Source organism: Lutjanus erythropterus, chromosome 7 (assembly GCF_056507025.1).
Source record: "Lutjanus erythropterus isolate fLutEry1 chromosome 7, fLutEry1.hap2, whole genome shotgun sequence".
NCBI classification, from domain to species: Eukaryota; Metazoa; Chordata; class Actinopteri; order Lutjaniformes; family Lutjanidae; genus Lutjanus; species Lutjanus erythropterus.
In genome coordinates, this window is record NC_139323.1 from 14,217,598 (window position 1) to 14,235,908 (window position 18,311).

Consider the following 18,311-nt stretch of genomic DNA (forward strand, 5'->3'; position numbering starts at 1 on the left):
ACCCCTGCGGTTGTCGACGGAAACGTGAGGAGATATACGTTATCCTGGTAATATTCACATAGATGCATGTACATTACGCTTTATGTTGAGTCGTCAACTGTAAAAGGCTTTATGTCTCTTTGTCAACTGCTAACGGTTAGTCAAATGAAGCGGCAACGTTAGATAAAGAGACACTAGTGTTGGACTACTGACCCGCCTAACAACACGCTTTAGCTGCTATCTACTGTACAATATCACACATAAAGTAAACACACAACAACTTCATATGGGTATAGTTTAACTGGAGTGTGTCATGTTGTTGCATAAAAATTAGTTAGCATAACTAATAGTTTCACTAGAGTTGGAATAAGCAGCCGGGAGAGCGACCGCTGGTTAAGTCAGTACTTGTAGTGCTTGAAGGTTATTATTAGCATGTATACAACAATTAAAACTTTATCACAAACTAATGGTCCAGAGAAAAACGAGACATTACATACAGAAAAAAATACCCATGAAAAAACGACACAAATGGAGTACTGCATATACTAACAAGACCTATGAAAATTTGAAAATTGTTTATCTTGTTGGAATGGTATTATAATATGAATGTTAACTGTGTGTTTCCATTTCTGTTTCCAGGACACAAGTAGGATATCAAAATGGCAGGTTTGTCACTTAAACCATCTATCTATCTGTCTGTCTGCCTGTCTTTCTATCATTGGGCGCGACCAGTCGTGAATTTTTGGGGCTAGTACCTATATTGGGAAAAAAAACACTTTTGTGATGGTCCCTCAAAAGTGCTCAATATTTGTGCCAAAGATATGTAATGCAATGGAGGCAGGATATTTTACAGTGTAACATTAAACCTTATTTGCCAAAATGATTTCAAGGCACTGAATCAGTAAATCACCAATTCACCAATACATTTAATAATTATTAAAAAAACAGTAAATAAAACAGTACTATATATGCATATGTTAAACCAGAATTAAGAAAATTGATCAACTGTACTGAAAATCCTGCTTTTAGGGCTAACAAAAAACAATCTGCACTATGTTCTGTTAAAAAAAAATCTGTCTGTCGGTCTGCCTTCCTTCTCTAAAGTATCTTTTTTGCTTCACTTTTCCACATTCCCTTTTTCTTGTGTCTTAAGACATGTTGTAAACTACTCAATTGTAGTATACTAATATATAGTAATACTGTTAGGAAGGCTAAGCCAGTGATGCTTGACAGCTGTGGCTGCAGTTGATTGGACAGAACTCTTAACTGTGTCAGCACCTCGTGGAGACAGCACATAGCTCCAGCAGTAAGAGACAGAGACAGTTTGAGAGTTGTTTGGGAGAGCTGTTCGGTGACTTGAAGTTCCTTTCGCACAGTTGATGATGTCATGTAAGTTACTTTTAAGTTGAAACAGTTTATATTTTACACTTTCGAAGGATTATTGCAGTTTGTGGAGAATACATGTACTTAGATTTACCAGTAGGCTAGCCAGTGTGTGCTACTATAATTAACCTTGTTTCTATAATTAACTTTTTTAAGGAGGTCTTCATAAAGTGATAGATGCATGTGTTGTATAAATGTGTAGTTGCACTGCAGGTAGTGTACTGGCAGTATACTGGTATACTGATTGATTTGATTGCCTGGAGTAAAGCTCACCGAATGTGTGTGTGATATACATACTTGCCTGCTATACAGTACCTCATCCCCTGTTCAATGACAGTGACGTTATGGTTTTACCTTCCTGTTTCAGATCGTGCAAATAACTTTCCTCCCCTGCCTCAGTTCATGAGAATAAAGCCATGCTTTTACCAGAACATTGAAGAGGAAATTCCAGCACCCCACCAGCAGTTGGTGCGCAGAGTCTACACACTTTGGATGAGTGAGTTTTTCCACTTACATTTTCTAACTTTGCGTTGTTTGGAAGAAGAAGATTCATAAGTCTCTCTACTGATAAGGTAAAAAAAAAAGTCAATCACTGTCCTTGGGGCTGGATGACATATAGATATTATATCCATACAGTGATATTAAACTAGATATTGCCTTAGATATTATTATATAGTGATATGACATAAGTGTTGTCTTTTCTTGGTTTTAAAGGCTGCATTACTGTAAAGAGATGGAAGTGTGTGAGACTGCTCCATTATTTGCCTTTACCTGCTTAGTCATTATATCCACATTACTTTTCATTATTTATCAAAAATCCCATTGTGTTAAAGTTGTAGTAGATAGAAAGTCCAAAAATGGTTGATTGTTGAGTCTCATCTTCAAGATGTGAGGTAGCCCCTACTACCAGACAAGCAGTGCGAGAATAGGCTCGTTCGAGATGAGGACCGGGTGGAGACAAAAAGCTGCAGTCAAGTTGAACAGTTTTTGTATGAAGTCTCTTTTCAGCAGACTTTATACAATATACAGGAAGAGGCACTAACATCCTGTTAGAGCACCTATGGGTTGCCTGTGGTTTGCAGACCACACTCATAGCAGAAGGGATAAAGTGCGTTCTTAATCACTGATTGAAGTTAAAATAGACGAGATCCCCTTCTATTACATGGAACATCTGTTCTTTTATCTGCCTTGTAAAGCCCTTTGTAACTGTTCGTTTGATAAGTCATATACAGTGCTTAACAAATTTATTAGACCACCTGTCATAAAAATGAGAAAACATAAATATTTTAGAAATCTTTCAAAAACCTGTTTAAAACTAAAAATGTTATTGTTATTTATTTGGCAAAAAACAAACTGAAACAACTAAATAGTCCTTTTTCCACACATAATAACCAAAAAATATATAAATATTTTGTATGTCCTCCTTTGGCCTTGATAACAGCTTGTATTCTTGCTGACATTGTTTTTATGTACTTTTTGACAGTCTCTTTTATTATTGAGTAAATAAATAGTTTCTAGCTGTTCCCATAGACTTGCTTTAGATTAGGGCTGGGCGGTATGACCCAAAATTCATATCACGGTATAAATTGAATCCCTTCACGGTAACGGTATTTATCACGGTATAAATGTTGCGGTGTAAAACTTATAATGGAAGTGTTTCTGAAGGGGTTTTGTAGTCCCTTAGCAAAACTAAACTGATTTAAACAACAACAACAACAAAAAGCAAAGATATAATGTAATTTTTTGAGTATTTATTGTGCAGAAGAACAACAGAAGTAAGGATAGTGCCTCAGAAGTACAAAAATTCTTACAAAAATAAAGTGGATATTATAAACAGTACTTCAAGTAAGAGAGGTTTTCTGTAAGTCAAATGGCAAAAACAGGGAAAAGGTTCTGTAATCCTGTAAAAATCTGTAAAAAAAAACACCTAAGTAAAAAATGTGAGTATTTTTTCCATCACAGCAGGTCAGTGATCAGTGTTTCAGTGACACATTAAAAACATCGGCACCACGACATGATTTTCTATTTTTGGAGCTGCGCACCTTTTTTAGAAGGTAACTCTTTATTTGCACAACTCTATTAAAATAATCAAACTCGCACGATCTTTCGCAGGTCTAGAGTTCCCTTCTAGACACGACCCTCTCTGTGTCTCTGTCAGACTACAGACAGCAGACTGTCAGTAAACAGCACGATGTTAAACTGCAGTGTTTCACACAAAGACTTTATTTGTGTGGACACCCAGGTTTGGTTTGTCACCAACTTTGGCATTTTTATTTTTTTAATCAGTCCGAGAGGACGACGGTATCAGTGATTGATTAGTGATCATTCTGTCCTCCTCTCCTCACCTGTTCACTCTGCTGTGAGAAGGTCTGAAAGTTTCTCACAGAGAAACACAGACTCTCCTGTTTTATGTTTAGGCCTCCTTGTACAGTTGTTTAATTTTATAAGTGCATCTGGTTGGTGATGATGTCATTAACCATCACGTTAGTTGCTGTTGTAATAAACTCCGCCATTAACAACAGTCTTCTCCACACGCAGCTTCTCTGCAGTTGGTCTGTGTGTTTCCTGATCAGATAAACCAGCGCCGGAAAGACTAGAATAGTTGCGCCAGTTAAAATAGAAGCGTCCTGTAAAAAAATCAAATCTATTAATAATTTATTGGTCATAGGTCCGGGTACGTTCGACGGCGTCTGGGTCTTTGTTAGCGGTCACAGTTACTCCACACATCTTGCAGATGACATTTTTATGCTCAACATCCGACTTTTTAAACTCGAACCATGTCCAAATCACGGATGTAGCACCGTTTTTTTTTTTTTTAATCCAGCCCCTCCTTCTCCACCGTTACCGTGCTTGCGGCCATTTTCACACGGAGGCAGGTGCGATGACGTCATCGACGGTATGACGGTAGAGCAGAAATCTCTACCGTTTATACCGTTTTCTACCGTCATACCGTGTATACCGCGCAGCCCTACTTTAGATGAAACTTTTGTATGATCAATCTTTTAACCTACTGAACCCCAAATTTGTTCAATAGGATTCAAATCTGGACTTTGACTTTGCCAGTCCATCAGTTCCAGTACTCCAGATCCCTTTTGCTTGGTCAGATAGTCTCTGTGCAGCTTTGAAGTATGCTTGAGGTCTTTGTCTTGTTGGTATATGAACCTACAACCAATCAGATTCAGTCCAGAAGGGATTCCATGATGCACTAAGATGTTGTGGTAGACGTTCTTGTTCATGACACCGTTGATTTTCACTAATTTGCCCACGCCGTTTCCACAAATGGAACCTCATACCATAATGGAATCTCCACCGTGTTTCACCGTGGGTGCAAAGCATCTGACATCAAAACGTTCTCCAGCTTTTCTGCAGACATAAACACGACAATGCTGACCAAAGAGTTCACACTTGGATTCGTCCGTCCAGATTTCCTTCTTCCAGTCATCAACAGTCCAGTGTTTGTACTCCCTGGCAAATCTGAGGTGTTTCTGGATGTTTCCAGGCCTCAATAATAGCTTCTTAGCAGCAAGTCTTCCCTTTAAGCCTTGTTCCATCAGTCGTCTGCTTATGATCATTCTGGAGACTTTCTCAGACTCTGATCTAGAAGCATTTATCTCTGCCTCAAGGTCAGCAGTGGTCTTCCTTCTGTCTCTAGTACTTAAAATCTTGAGGTGTCTGACATCTGCTTCAGTTAACTTTCGTTTCCTGCATCTTCCTTGACACATTTTGTCAGTACTAGTCTCGGCAATTGACTCCAAAGCAGACTTGACCACACTGTGAGAACACTTTATGTCTTTCTCTGTTTGTTTCAGAGACCATCCAGCATCGTGAAGTGCTTTAATGTGGACTCTTTCATTTTCAGTGAGCTCTCGACGTTTTACCATTTTTCACAAGAACGAGGAATTTCAAACTGAATTCACCTTTTTATACTCAAATTTGAACCCGCTCACTGTGCTTCTCAGAGAAGTCGGAATTTAATCAAGCACAACATTCAACCACTAAAACAAATTTTTCTGTTCAGGAATGTAAGTATATAACTAGAATTTGCCATCTGCGGCTGCCTCAATCTTGTGAGGTTATCGTTGCCTAACCGGATGTACTGTGCAGCGATCGCAGGTGATAAATTATGCTCAGGCCGTCTTCATCTCGAAAGCACCTATTCATGCGCGCATGAACAGTTTACCAAGGCAAGCACAGACTGTCAGACATCAGCTGTGTGCAATAAAGCAACACTCACCTCTCCCATCTCTGTGAGGAAGCAGTCAATGTAGTCTCTTGGTGAGGAGGGATCAAAACTTTTCATGTGTTCTTTGATCTTGACTTCTACAAAGTCAATTATGTTTTGTAACCGGGAAAATATCCTCTGGTGAGGTCCTGGCAGCCACTTCATCAGCCAGGGAAATGTGTTATAAGCCTACAGAGCATGAAGACAGTTACCAGATCATCTGACAATCAAGCAATAGTTCACAACTTGATCATCTTGAAACCATTGCTCTCTCGATTTTCTATTAAATTTACTAAATCACACTAAGCCAGCATCATTGTAATCATTGTGCTGTGTAAAACTTAAATAAAAACGGATTGCAATGATTTGCAAATCCTTTTTAACTTGTATTCAATTGACAATATATTTTATTGTCAAACTAAAGTAAACTAAATATACGACTAAAGTTGTATATCAAGTCAGACTTCAAAACTTAAATTCAGTCCTCAGTTCCCAAATGCTTACTGAGTACTGATAAAAGAAACGTTATGTGTCAGTGGTAAACAGGCCTCAGAGGACGGTCCTGAGTTCGATTCCCCAGCTCCCCGGCTGGGGCAGGGCCTTTCTGTGTGGAGTTTGCATGTTCTCCCCGTGCCTGCGTGGGTTCTCTCCAGGTTCTCCGGCTTCCTCCCACAGTCCAAAGACATGCATGCTAGGTTAATTGGTGACTCTAAATTGCCCGTAGGTGTGAGTGTGAGTGGTTGTCTGCCTATGTGTCAGCCCTGCGATGAACTGGCGACTTGTCCAGGGTGTACCCCGCCTCTCACCCAATGTCAGCTGGGATAGGCTCCAGCAGCCCGCGACCCTTACGGAATAAGCGGTTACAGAAATTGAATGAATGAAGTTTAAAAAAACAGATGCTGAGCTCTCATCTGGCCGGTCTGCAATTTCTCAGTAGATCGCTGCTACAGAGGGTTTAGATGCAGGAGTAAAAATAAATTCGCGTTTTAATCCCAAAATTTTCAAACATGCAGCTCCCTGGCTCTGAGCAGCAGTCTATCGGCTCTGTTTCTCAGCTCTGCTCTCCTCTCAGCCCCTGGCAAAACCATTAGCTTGGTGTCTTTTTAAGATTTTCTTCATGATAATTCCTTTTTATAGTGACTTTTCCTGCAGGAGTTTCCACTATTGATTCAGGGTTTCAACAAAGTAACGTGCATGCGCAGCTGCACTAGTAAAATAGCCAATATGAACGCTCAGTGACCTGTGGTTGGTTTAAGTCTTCCATTGCGGGCCAGATTCTGTGAAGGCTGAAAACAGACCCAAGAGGAGTTGCAGAATTCTAGTTCTCTTTCAAACCACTTGATATACAATATGCTGAATATGCTGAAAGGCTATTATGAAATTATTTCTTAATGATACCAAAACAATGTTGCCTATTCTGGCTTTAATATTTTGTGCAGTCACCAACAGTCATGCTTACAATATTGATAAATATCAGTATCAAGGTATTGGTCAAAAATATTTTGATATTTGATTTTGTCCACATCAGCCAGTCCTAACTCTCCTTTCCTCTTCTCCTTCCTCTCTCCTCTGCAGTGTATTCAGGCACACTGTGCATAAATGTGATCTCGTGTATTGCTTGGTGGGCTGGGGGAGGTGTTGCCTCCAACTTTGGCTTCTCTCTTCTCTGGCTCATTCTCTTCAGCCCTTGCAGTTACACCTGCTGGTTCAGACCGCTCTACAAAGCCTTCAGGTTAGTAGGTCATCAACCAGAATCATTTCTTCACTTCAACTTCAGTTTATTTAAAATGCAAATTGCCCAAAGAGTTTCTGCACATTAACGTATATGGTTAACGTATAACACCAGAGACACAAATGTAGGCAGAATCCTGAACATATAGGTAGGAATGTTAACAGAGGAACCTGTTATCAGTAGAAATCAGTTGAAGGTAGAACGGAAATTGTATGAAAATTTAATATAATGATTACAGTGACCAAATTATTATGGTTTTCAGTATTATTGCGATTTTGTTCAAATGTGCTGAAAATATTCAAAAAGTACTGATACATGCACAGAAATCATCAAGTTTCATATTGAAAACCACATCACGTTCTTTACGATTTCAGTGTTTTCACTGATGCATGTTGCTGCTGCGCTTGCATCTGGGAGACTTTTACTAACTTTAGTTGATTTACCGTCAGTTTTCAATATGCTGTAATCAAACGCCATTATCACAATAATTAAAATTTGAAACACTAATGGCCTGAAATTTTAGCACAGCTTATCATGAAACTGACTATTATTTCATCTCTAGTTGAAGTGAAATGAGGAGGGGCCATAGTTTAGAGAAAAAAGTTTGCTTTTAAGCCTGAATCTGAAAATCTCCACAGAGCCTGCCTTTATTTAAGAAAATAGGGAGCTCAGTGTGCAAAGGCTCTACCCTAGACGTATATACAAAGACACAGCATTGGTCTTCGGTCCATACATCAATGTCCCCATCATATTGAAAGTGTGACCTGAGAACATGTATATGTAAACATGGGAGCTGTGGTTTTTTTTCTGGGGGAAAAAAATATAACTATAATGGAATTAAATGATAATCGGTTTCATGATGAGCAGTGATAACATTTCAGATGATTGGTATTACTGTTTCAAATTTTAATTTGAAAACAAATTGTGATTGATTACCATGCTCTGCAAATTTCATGGTAAATATTACCCATTCAATTTTAATTTATTTAAAGTCTGCATCACCCGAAGAGTTTCAGTACACTTTTCAAGTCAGTAAAACAAAACAAAGTATACAATGTTACAAGTAAAAAATAAACACACTTGCACAGTTGTAATATTATCACAACAAGGTTAAAGTTAGTAGGTTTTAAAAACAGAGGTCTTAAAACTTTAATAAGGTTGGGGTAGCTACTTGTCAACCAGGAAGAATAGTCAGTGATTTGGGTTTCCTTCCAAGTGAAATTGGGAGAGATCATAGTCAGCAGAAAGATGTTTTCAGCCTATAATTAGAGCATATCGACAAAGCGTGCCACCCAAATGTGCAGTGGCAGTTTATTCCAGAGGAGTGGAAATCAGTGGGCAAAGTCTCAACCATCGAGAGAGTCCAGAGACATCAGTATCAGCATTATATGGTTGAACTTTTTGAATCTTGTCAGGACTCTGGCAGCTGTTTTCTGGACTAATTGTGAGTGTTTGTTGTGTATTTGAGTGTTTGTTGCTGCCTTGGGAAGGCTGGAGAAAAGTGCATTACAGTAGTCTAATCTAAATTTAATGAAGGCATGTACAAGAATTTCTGTGTCTGATTTTGATATAATAAGCCATATTTGGTCTGTTTTACAATGGCGGAAGAAGGCAGTGTGTGTTATACACTTAATGTGTGGCTGTAATCTAAGAATGAGATCATATACTATCCCCAGGTTCTGAACCTGTATGGGTGTGAGAAACTGTGCAGCCATCAAGCTTAAAGGAGAAATCTGTAAAAAAGCGATATGAATCTAGCTGGACCAGACTTGTGAACGTTCAGATGCAGGAAATTGTTGCATATCCAATGATGGACTTCTGACAGGCGTGTCTTGTATTTAACCAGGTGCGAGGAATCATTGACTGATACAGGAAAATAGATTTGTGTATCCACAGCATAGCAATGATACATTTATCTTGTGTTTTAGAAAATGTTACCAAGGACAGCAAATGCACATAGAACAGAAGTTGATTGAGTACTGATCCCTGAGGAGCACCATATTTGACCTCAGACAAAATTAGCAATACTCTCTGACACACAGATGCAGCAGTGATGTGGGTTTGTTCATGTCAGTGAAAACACTGCAAAGGACATTTCAAATTGTTGAGATGTCTTGTTATAAAACGTGGTTAAATGATCGTGTGTATCAGTACTTTTTGACCGTTTTCAGCACATTTTAACAATACCACTGATAACCATGCTGATTTTGGTCACTATAATCATGATTAAAAAAATTCATACTGTTTTATTTCTGTATTGTATTGTATTATTTCTAGTCATATTATATACATTATATACTGTACATTTATGATCTACTTGGAGTAAGAAAAAATATTGTTTTTTTCTCTCTCCACATAGATTATGAACCTTTGAATATAACACGACTCACTGAAATCAGCTGAGAATAAACATTATCATGCTTTTTTATCCAGAAAAACCTGCAGCTCGTCTTTTTACATTTATTTTTCACAGGTCAGTCTTGCCCTTTTCAGTATGGTGGTGACGTCAGCATAACAGATGGAAGATTTTAAAATCAGCCCTCGGTTGTATTAGTAGTCAGTGCAAAGAGATCAGGACAGGTGTTTTACAGTCAGACTTCTCATATCTTGAAGGGACTCTGGCATCTGGATGGGCAAGAGAAAAGTGTATAATAGTACTGATTCTGAATGTTCAGATTTCAGTGTCTGAATCGGATAAACGTGTCCCTATCTTAGCTATGTTAAGAAAGAGAATTTTTGTGACACAATTTGTGGCTTAAGAGTGCTGGGGGAAAAAAATATGTATGGATCTTAGAGTGACCAAATGACCATTGTCAGCCCATCAATCAGCAATTGGCATCCCTCTTCACACCTCCTGTTCTCTCTAGTCTTAGCTGGGAGATGTGCACAAGTGGTGAATTCACTATGTTATGCATGCTGCGTACGTTCATTACATCCAATGAACAAAATAAACTCACAAAGTGTCAAGAAATTAAATACTCTCACACTTTTTTTCCTTTTAAACAGAGAAATACAGCCATACACCTTCTGAATTCAAGTTTCTCTCTTTTACTAAGACAAGCTTAATTGGCTCGTTGAATCCTTGAAAAACACACTTCATTCAAACTCGACAGAAAAACATATGAAACTCAACCAAACCATATTTGTTAGTCTGTCCTCTCTTCCTACAAACACTAACTCTGGTTTGGTCAATTTAAATCCTCAATTCATCGCATGAAAAGAGTGCAAAGAGTCTGACTCTGCAGGCTGTTTACCTCTCACTCCTCACCTAGTGCAGCGCAGTCACGGTCCGGCTGAGTGTGTGTACTGTGCCACTGGATGAGAGCACAGCACGGAGCAGAGGCTGTCACTCTGTAGATGATTATATTAGTAAAATAAAATGACAAATATCACCCCAAAACTCAGCCAAAAAAAAAACAAAAAAACAACCAGTGATGGATTCAGCCCATCATCGATAGACAATATATTTGTCCAATCACTCAACCCTAATGGATCTGAGATATTGTGCAGCCTTTGAGATTTATGTAAAAATACATGAAAACATCTATGTCTGACTGGACCAGCAAGCATCAATTTGCTCTTCTGGGTATCAGATGTCAGAAGTTAAAAAGATCAAGTTGCACTTAAATGGAATTACAGGGAAGAGACACAGCTTTATCTGTTATCTATTTCCTTTTGCGTGAGCTTACATTTTGCATCTTCAGTTCACATCAGTATTAGTAATGTTAGTCATAAAGTGGTTTTGTATCTGATTGTGTTTTGTTGGGGAGCATCACGCATCTAGAAACTAAAAGGGATTGTTTACACAGTGGATTGTGAGCACACGAGGTTGTTCTCATTCAGCACCATCTGGCCCATTGCAAGCACTGTTAGTGCTAGCTACAGTATTTTGGAAACTCACTCACTCTCATTGAGCAGAGGTCAATAGAGTGCTGCAAGTACTTTTAAGACCAATCTAGAAGTTAGTATTGCTCTGTTTCCCTCCACAAAATGCTGATGAGATTTTTCAAATATGCTGGATTAGTGCAGAAAATAAGCTCTGTGGTGAACAAATGTTTATGATACTTATACATTTTGTTCAGCAAGATAACCTTCGCAAACAAACACAATTTTTATGAGTTTTGAATTGAAATCGGCAGAAGTAAAAATTTAACATTAGGCTTTAAATGAACTACACAACAGTCACATTACTTGAGAATTACCCTCACTAAGGGATTTGTGTTTTGCATGATGTGACAGCTAATGTTCCCGATAACCTCTGGTCTCCTTTAAATACTTGTTAGCAACCGTCTTTTTTAAGACACTTAAAAGCTACAAAATTCACAAGTGGGGAATTTTATGTTGTAGAACAAGCCATAAAGATCTCTTAAACTTCTGCTATCTACAGAACTCGTTTCAGGCATGTAACCAGAAACCCACTGACTTTAATGAGGGGACCAGAAGTGCCAATATGCTAACTTATTTCTGGGAGTTAGGATTTATTCCTGCATCACTCTAGTTTAGCAAAAACTAAAATTAGATCAATTGAATTAATCCCTTTGTTGGCTGTACCCCTCTGTTGTACTTTCATACTTTGGGCGCTTTGTTTGCGAAACAAGTGTGAAGCTGTCTTCTGTGTGGTATTAAACTGACCCACAGTGTGATGACAACTAGTAGGAGGAAGTAACATCTCAACAAAAATAGAGGAACTCTTGGCTTTTCCACTTTCTGCTGTATCATTTGAATTCTCTTTTTTTCCCATGTTGTTCATAGGGCTGATAGCTCGTTCAACTTCATGGCCTTCTTCTTCATCTTCTTCCTCCAGTGTGTCTTGGCCATCATCCAGACTATAGGCGTGCCTGGCTGGGGAACATGGTGAGTTGAACCAAACCTGCTTTGAAGACTTTGCATGTTGCCTGCCAGTTTTTACACCAGTGTGGGTCATGAGGGCTGATGTCAAATGATCAAAGCAGCTGGAAAAATGTGCTTTCCATCAGACATTTTCATGTGTCTGTTGAGTAGATTGAACACTGAAATAGATTAAGTTAACACATCATGGGGTTGTTATCAGAATTGGGTAGTTCTACACCATTTGTAGCCTTTTACATTTTTATTTCTATTAACTGACAAGTCAATAGAAATGTCTGTTTGGTGTGGTGTTGGTTAAGCCGGTTTGGATATCTATCAGCCTCTCGGTGTTACATGTAAATAGAGTCTAAACAGTATATCCATCAATTTCAGATATTCTTTTTCTATTTTGCATTTGTGCATTTATATTTTTTCATTTTGTCAGAAAGAAGGCACATGCGAGTTGTAGACGGACACAAATTCAAATCTGAATCTGAGATTTCTAAATTCTGTGGAGCTTTAACAAACCGTCAACTTAACACTTGTAATACTGCTGCCAGCAAAATTGTTTTTGAAGTGATGTCTGAATTCAATTCAGTTCAAGTCAGATTTTATTTTGGACTCAGAGGAGGGTCCACAGCAAAAAAGAAAAGTGGAAAAGTTTGCTATGGCCTGATGAGTCCACATTTCAAATGATTTTTCAAAATCATCAAGTCTCGTCGTCTGAGCAAAAGATTAAAATGACCATTCAGATTGTTACCAGTACAATTTTTCATTGACTTCCCTCCCTCTCACACTGATGTGTGGCGCATTATGAAGCACAAAATATGACAACAAAGACCCTGGACTGTTGAGCACTGAAGGTAATATATCCAGCAAGAATTTTACCTTTAAAACTTCAACAGTTAGTGTCCTCAGTTCCCAAATGTTTACTGAGTGATGTTAAAAGAAAAGGTGATGTATCACAGTGGTAAACATGCACCCATCAAAGTTTTTTCAAATCATTGCATTCTGGAATTGGGGATGTATTTCCTTCAGAGTATAAATACACATAATCAGGGCCTTGCTTTCCTTTAAAACCAAGCTAATTATAAGAGGTGAGAACAAACATCTCCAACCTTGTTAGCAGGATCCTTCCAACACTTTTGAGAGAATACTGACAAGAGCAATAGGTTGATAATTATCCATGCAATTATATGAAATTATTCACATTTGTACAAGTTTAATGTTTTAATAGTTTTAAATAGTCATTTTAGACAATACAATTAATTCAGGTAACAAAATGTCCCTTTTGGTCTTTGACATGTACATTATTGAGAGAAATTTAAGAATTTAAATGTGAACAAGTGTGATTTTAAGTCAAAATGCCACACTGACTATGTAAACTTTTCTTGTTTTGTTGTTGTTTTTACTTTTTTTCTTTTTATTCATGTATTTTTTAACAGTGTTCCAAAAACTGAGCGATATTTATGTCCAATAACTGAACATTTGCTTGTGATAACAACACTGCTCATGATACAACATGTTGTGTAAAGTCAGTTTTACACTCTTCATTATTTTGTTTGTCACTTCTTCTCTTTTCCTCGCTTCTTAATGGCTCAGTAGCAACTTTAAATATATTTGTATTAAATTCACTTTGCTAATTGCATACTGAATGATCCACTAACCCGTACTACTCCATCTCACCCTCACCAACACCTCAAAGCGGCTGGATTGCGACAGTGATGTTTTTCAGCACAAATGTGGGCTCTGCTATAGTGATGCTTATCACAGCTCTGCTCTTCACTGTGGTGACTGCTTTAATGGCACTGGTTCTCATCAAGGTAAGTGAAAACACACACTTACATTTAGTTTTTTTCCTCACGTGTATAATCCCACACCGGCACTTGAAAACAGACACAAATATACATTATGAATGCATTTTTTCCCCCTTTCCTTTGCTGTGGCAGGTGCACAGACTGTACCGTGGTGGCGGCGGTAGTTTGGAGCGTGCACAGGAGGAGTGGAGCACCGGGTTGTGGAAGAGCGCACCGGTGAGGGAAGCAGGGTTCAACGCTGTTGCTCAGACAGCCCAAGGCCCGAGCTTGCCCCAGTACCCCGCTGCAGTGCCCAGTTATCCCGACAACAGTCACTGGTGATAGCAGAGAATTGCCTCTAGATGGAGACAGAGGGCTGGTCATTTCTGAGGTGCACAAGAAAGCACTTCAGAGCGCCATATTTCACCATTACATGACAAAATGCATAGACGTATTTTTTTGAATGAGTGGACAGGATTGCCAAAAAAAAAAAAGAAGTTTTATCAGAGTCTTGTCACCAAAGCTCATTAAAGCCCTACCTATGCAGTGGAGGGTTATCTTCAAAATCTATCATTCCATTTCAACTTTGTTTACATATAGGTTATTAAAATAAATGAGGAAAAAAACAATTTTATGCTCAAAAGAAATCTGCTGAGGAAATTGTGCAGTCTTATATGCAATTGGAAACTCAAAAGATGGTGTGAACTGTGTCAGAATAGCAGTGTGTGAGGGACGTGTGCCTTATGGACCTTTATGATAATAGCATTGTTTTATGTATTGTAAAACTCTGCATGCTAGAAATCATAGTGTGCTGAAGAGCAGGGTTTTTTCTTTTGCAACAAGAATGTCTGTAAACCGCACTATTTTATTTTTTTTTATCTGTGTATTAGGTGTATTCTCGCAGGAGTTCAGTTTATTTTTGATACGCTGTGCTTTATATCTCCATGCTTGCCTGCTTTGGCTGTGATTTCTTGAAATGCGCCTTAATATTGCGTGCAGATTTTTGCATGTGAAAGATATCTTGCTTGACTTTTGCCTTAAAAAATGCTGCTTTTTTTGTTGAACTGGACTTGTGCTTCGGTGAAGCAACATGTGGAAACATTTCAAAAAAGTTGTTGGTGCGTAATCCTCCTCTGTGATTTCTCACTGAGCACTGATGTGCCAAAACACGTTCCATTATTTTGATACTGAAAAAAGACACACCCAAAGTAGATGTTGTTTTGTACTCTCAGTGTTTCTCAGTTTTTATCGTTCCAAAGCTACACTGTTTGCTTTTAGTGGTCAGCGCCCTGCCGTGAAAGCACCTTATCAGCTGTTGTCAGTGTTCCAGTCACTTTCACTTTCCCCCAGACAGACTGAATCTTTGTGTTTAGTGACTGCGGTGTGCCTGCATGCAGACTATCACGGGAGTGGGCCTGAACAGGAGTCTCTTATTTCAAGTGAAGTGAAGTCATGTAACCAATATAAACAGACACAAACAACTCAACTGACTGACTGAAAATAAAGACTGTAAACAGATCGGTAAAGTGAAATCTTGCATGTAAATGTGGTCAGTCTGTTTAAATGCAGAAGTGTGGAGTAATCCACTGTCAATCCAAAACACCTTAGTAAAGAATCTGATTAAACCCAATCAATGTGGCTTTATATGCAGTTGATATAGTTATAGTACAGTTCCTCGCCTTTTTATTTTGGCTCAATGACCCAGTCAAAGCCTGTATGAAGCGTGAGCACCGTCTGGAAGTAAAAGGTGCCTGCCTCATGGTTTGACTGTTTAATTTTCCTTTCTTGTTACAAAAGTGTCCTTCATGGCCAACTGCCAAAATTAGTATTTGATTTTTCTCTGTTATTTGATAAGTGACAAAATGAAATGGATATGTTAAAGTAATCTTTAAATATTGCAACATTTCAATAAATATTCTTATTCCCACCACGTCTCTGTCCCAGCTGAATGCAAAAGACATTTTATTGGTTGTTAATGTATGGTGAACATCTGTCTGTCTATATAGCAGGTCAGGTCAATAGAGATATACCCAAATTGGTTCAGGCACAAATAGTGCAATGGAAAATGATATTTCTGCCATCCAAAGTCATTCATTATTGTTTGGAAAAAGTCAGTTCCATAATAATCTCGGTTTAGTTAATTAATCACTGATTTAATGCAGAAGATATTTTTTTATACTTGTATATCTGTGGAGGTCTACTTCACATGCAAAACAGAATTTTTTGAGAGCTAAAAATAAAGAGAGAGATGAAAAGCACATTATGAAGATGTGGAAATATATTTCATAATTATATGTCAATATTAAATCAGTTTGATTCCCAGTATAAAACACACACACTTGTGGCCTTCTATCCAAATACAGGTACTGCGAATCACCAGAGGCCCCGTGATACATTATTATCATACTGAAGTCAAGATTTAATTTTATTGCAATTTATGACCTTTTTTTCAATGACAAGTTATGTCACCAAAAGAAAACTGTCAACATCTGTTGTATCTAATAAGATAAATTTTTCAGTCTGTTCATCTCTCTTCAGTCCTTTTTATTGCAGTAAAATGGGATTGTCAAGCAGACAGACTGACCAACATGGTAAAAAAACAAACACTTTATCCATCCACTGAGCGTGACCTCTGCTGACTATGCAAGACAAAAACTCAGCAACATTTAGTGGATTAAAAAAGCAATTGATTTTTATTTTTCTAGTAGCAAAAGACTGAATTTGCCTTTGCGATATTAATAATTTATACAATAAAATACTGATACTTGGCATGTGTGTCCAATATTGCTACTCAGAATATCCTGATACCCCATCCCTACTGCAGTCAAGTGTTTAGAAATGTAAACACATCTAGTTTCATGCCACAGTTACATTTTAAGATTTACTTTAATAAACTTTGATATTCACATATTTTTCATACAGTATTGTTTATATTTTGTAATCAATTGAAAGACGGTCCTGTGACATTAGACAACTGTATTGTCCTTCAGCTTTTCAAACACTTTTAAAAAAAGCTAAAAAACTAAAAACAGATTCCAACCATAACAGGGGCCTCAATTATAAGTGTTCTTAGATTTATACTTGAACTTAGCCTTAAGATCATTTCCAGCGACATTTGATTCATAAAAGACACTGAGCAAAAAAAAACAACAATATGTACGTACCTGTGATCTTTAAATGTAAAATTGAGGTCACCTATCTTACAATCAGTGATTTATCCTCACACCTTTAATTGATCATTTGTATCGCATTGTTCATAAAGACCATGTGAAGTTCACCACAGGGTGAACTTGGGTGCATGTGTCTCAGACTCCAGCAGGAAAATCACTTACATCAAGTCTAGACTTTCCTTAGAGATAAAATGATTTCTCTATCAAAGTAAGGTTTTATAAATAACTACTTATATGTGTTTTTCTGCCCAACTGCCCAAATCTCAAGTCCATTTTATAAATGAAGCCTCAGCTCCCCAGGGCCACCATTTGTGAACCACCACTTGGCAAGTGTGTGGTCTGGTTCCCCCCTTTGTTGTCTCTTTGTTTTTCTGTCTGTCCTCAGATACAGATAGAGATGCTGCACTTATTCGGAAAAGCTCGAAGAAACTGAGAAGGTCGAAAAAACCCTGTGAGCATAATAGAAAAACTTACAAGACAGCCCAAGCTGAAAGTAAGAAGAAACCTCATTAAATCTTGGGAGGAAAAGTAGGGCTGATATGCAGGAGAGAGGGCAGCTAGAAATAAAAAATAAAAAAAGTGATTTCTCAAACTTAAAAACAACTCAATATAAGCCCACTGGCTTTATTTAGAATAAAGAAGCAGAAAACAATGGTTGGAAAGTGGTTTGTCTTAATTCCCCAGTGGAAATATTCTCCTGCTAAGCATGAAAGCACTTCAAGACAGCAAAATCTGTGCAACTACATCTGCGATATTTTATTAATTTTATTAGACCAGTATATAACCTTGATTCTGTTCATGACAACTTTCTTATACAGCGCTGATGAATAATTGAGCAGAGACCCACTTCAGCCCTTTCACATCTACAGTACTTGTTTGAGATGAAACCTGAGGCAGCTCTGAGCACTGCTGTTAATGATAGAGTGTGAAAAACACAGAGCAGATTCAGGCTACGTTCCTGTAATTTTGTTCAGCCTCAGACTTATTCGACAAAAACAAACAGGTCTGAGGTAACTGTCGGTGTTTTTGTTCACGTTGGTCTGTCGCACGATCCACAGGAGGAGTATCTGCACAAGAAACATCAAGACGACAAGCATCGTTTAAACTTAAAGCTTTCAAATACATTTCTGTAGAGACAGTAATCGTTACTGACAGCTTGACACATGTCAAAACTCCCAATAAAGGTGTTTTATTATTGTCTA

At 38.0% G+C, this 18,311-nt stretch overlaps 1 protein-coding gene across 1 annotated transcript; it reads left to right on the forward strand.

The window, feature by feature from the left end:
• Positions 1–1,214: 1,214 nt before the first annotated feature.
• On the forward strand, positions 1,215–15,866 carry scamp4 (secretory carrier membrane protein 4). The gene is made up of 6 exons (XM_084722850.1): positions 1,215–1,368; positions 1,730–1,858; positions 7,160–7,316; positions 12,069–12,170; positions 13,849–13,966; positions 14,093–15,866. The coding sequence occupies exons 1-6, from the start codon at positions 1,359–1,361 to the stop codon at positions 14,279–14,281; spliced, it is 705 nt and encodes a 234-aa protein (XP_084578976.1). The 5' UTR covers positions 1,215–1,358; the 3' UTR covers positions 14,282–15,866.
• Positions 15,867–18,311: the final 2,445 nt, after the last annotated feature.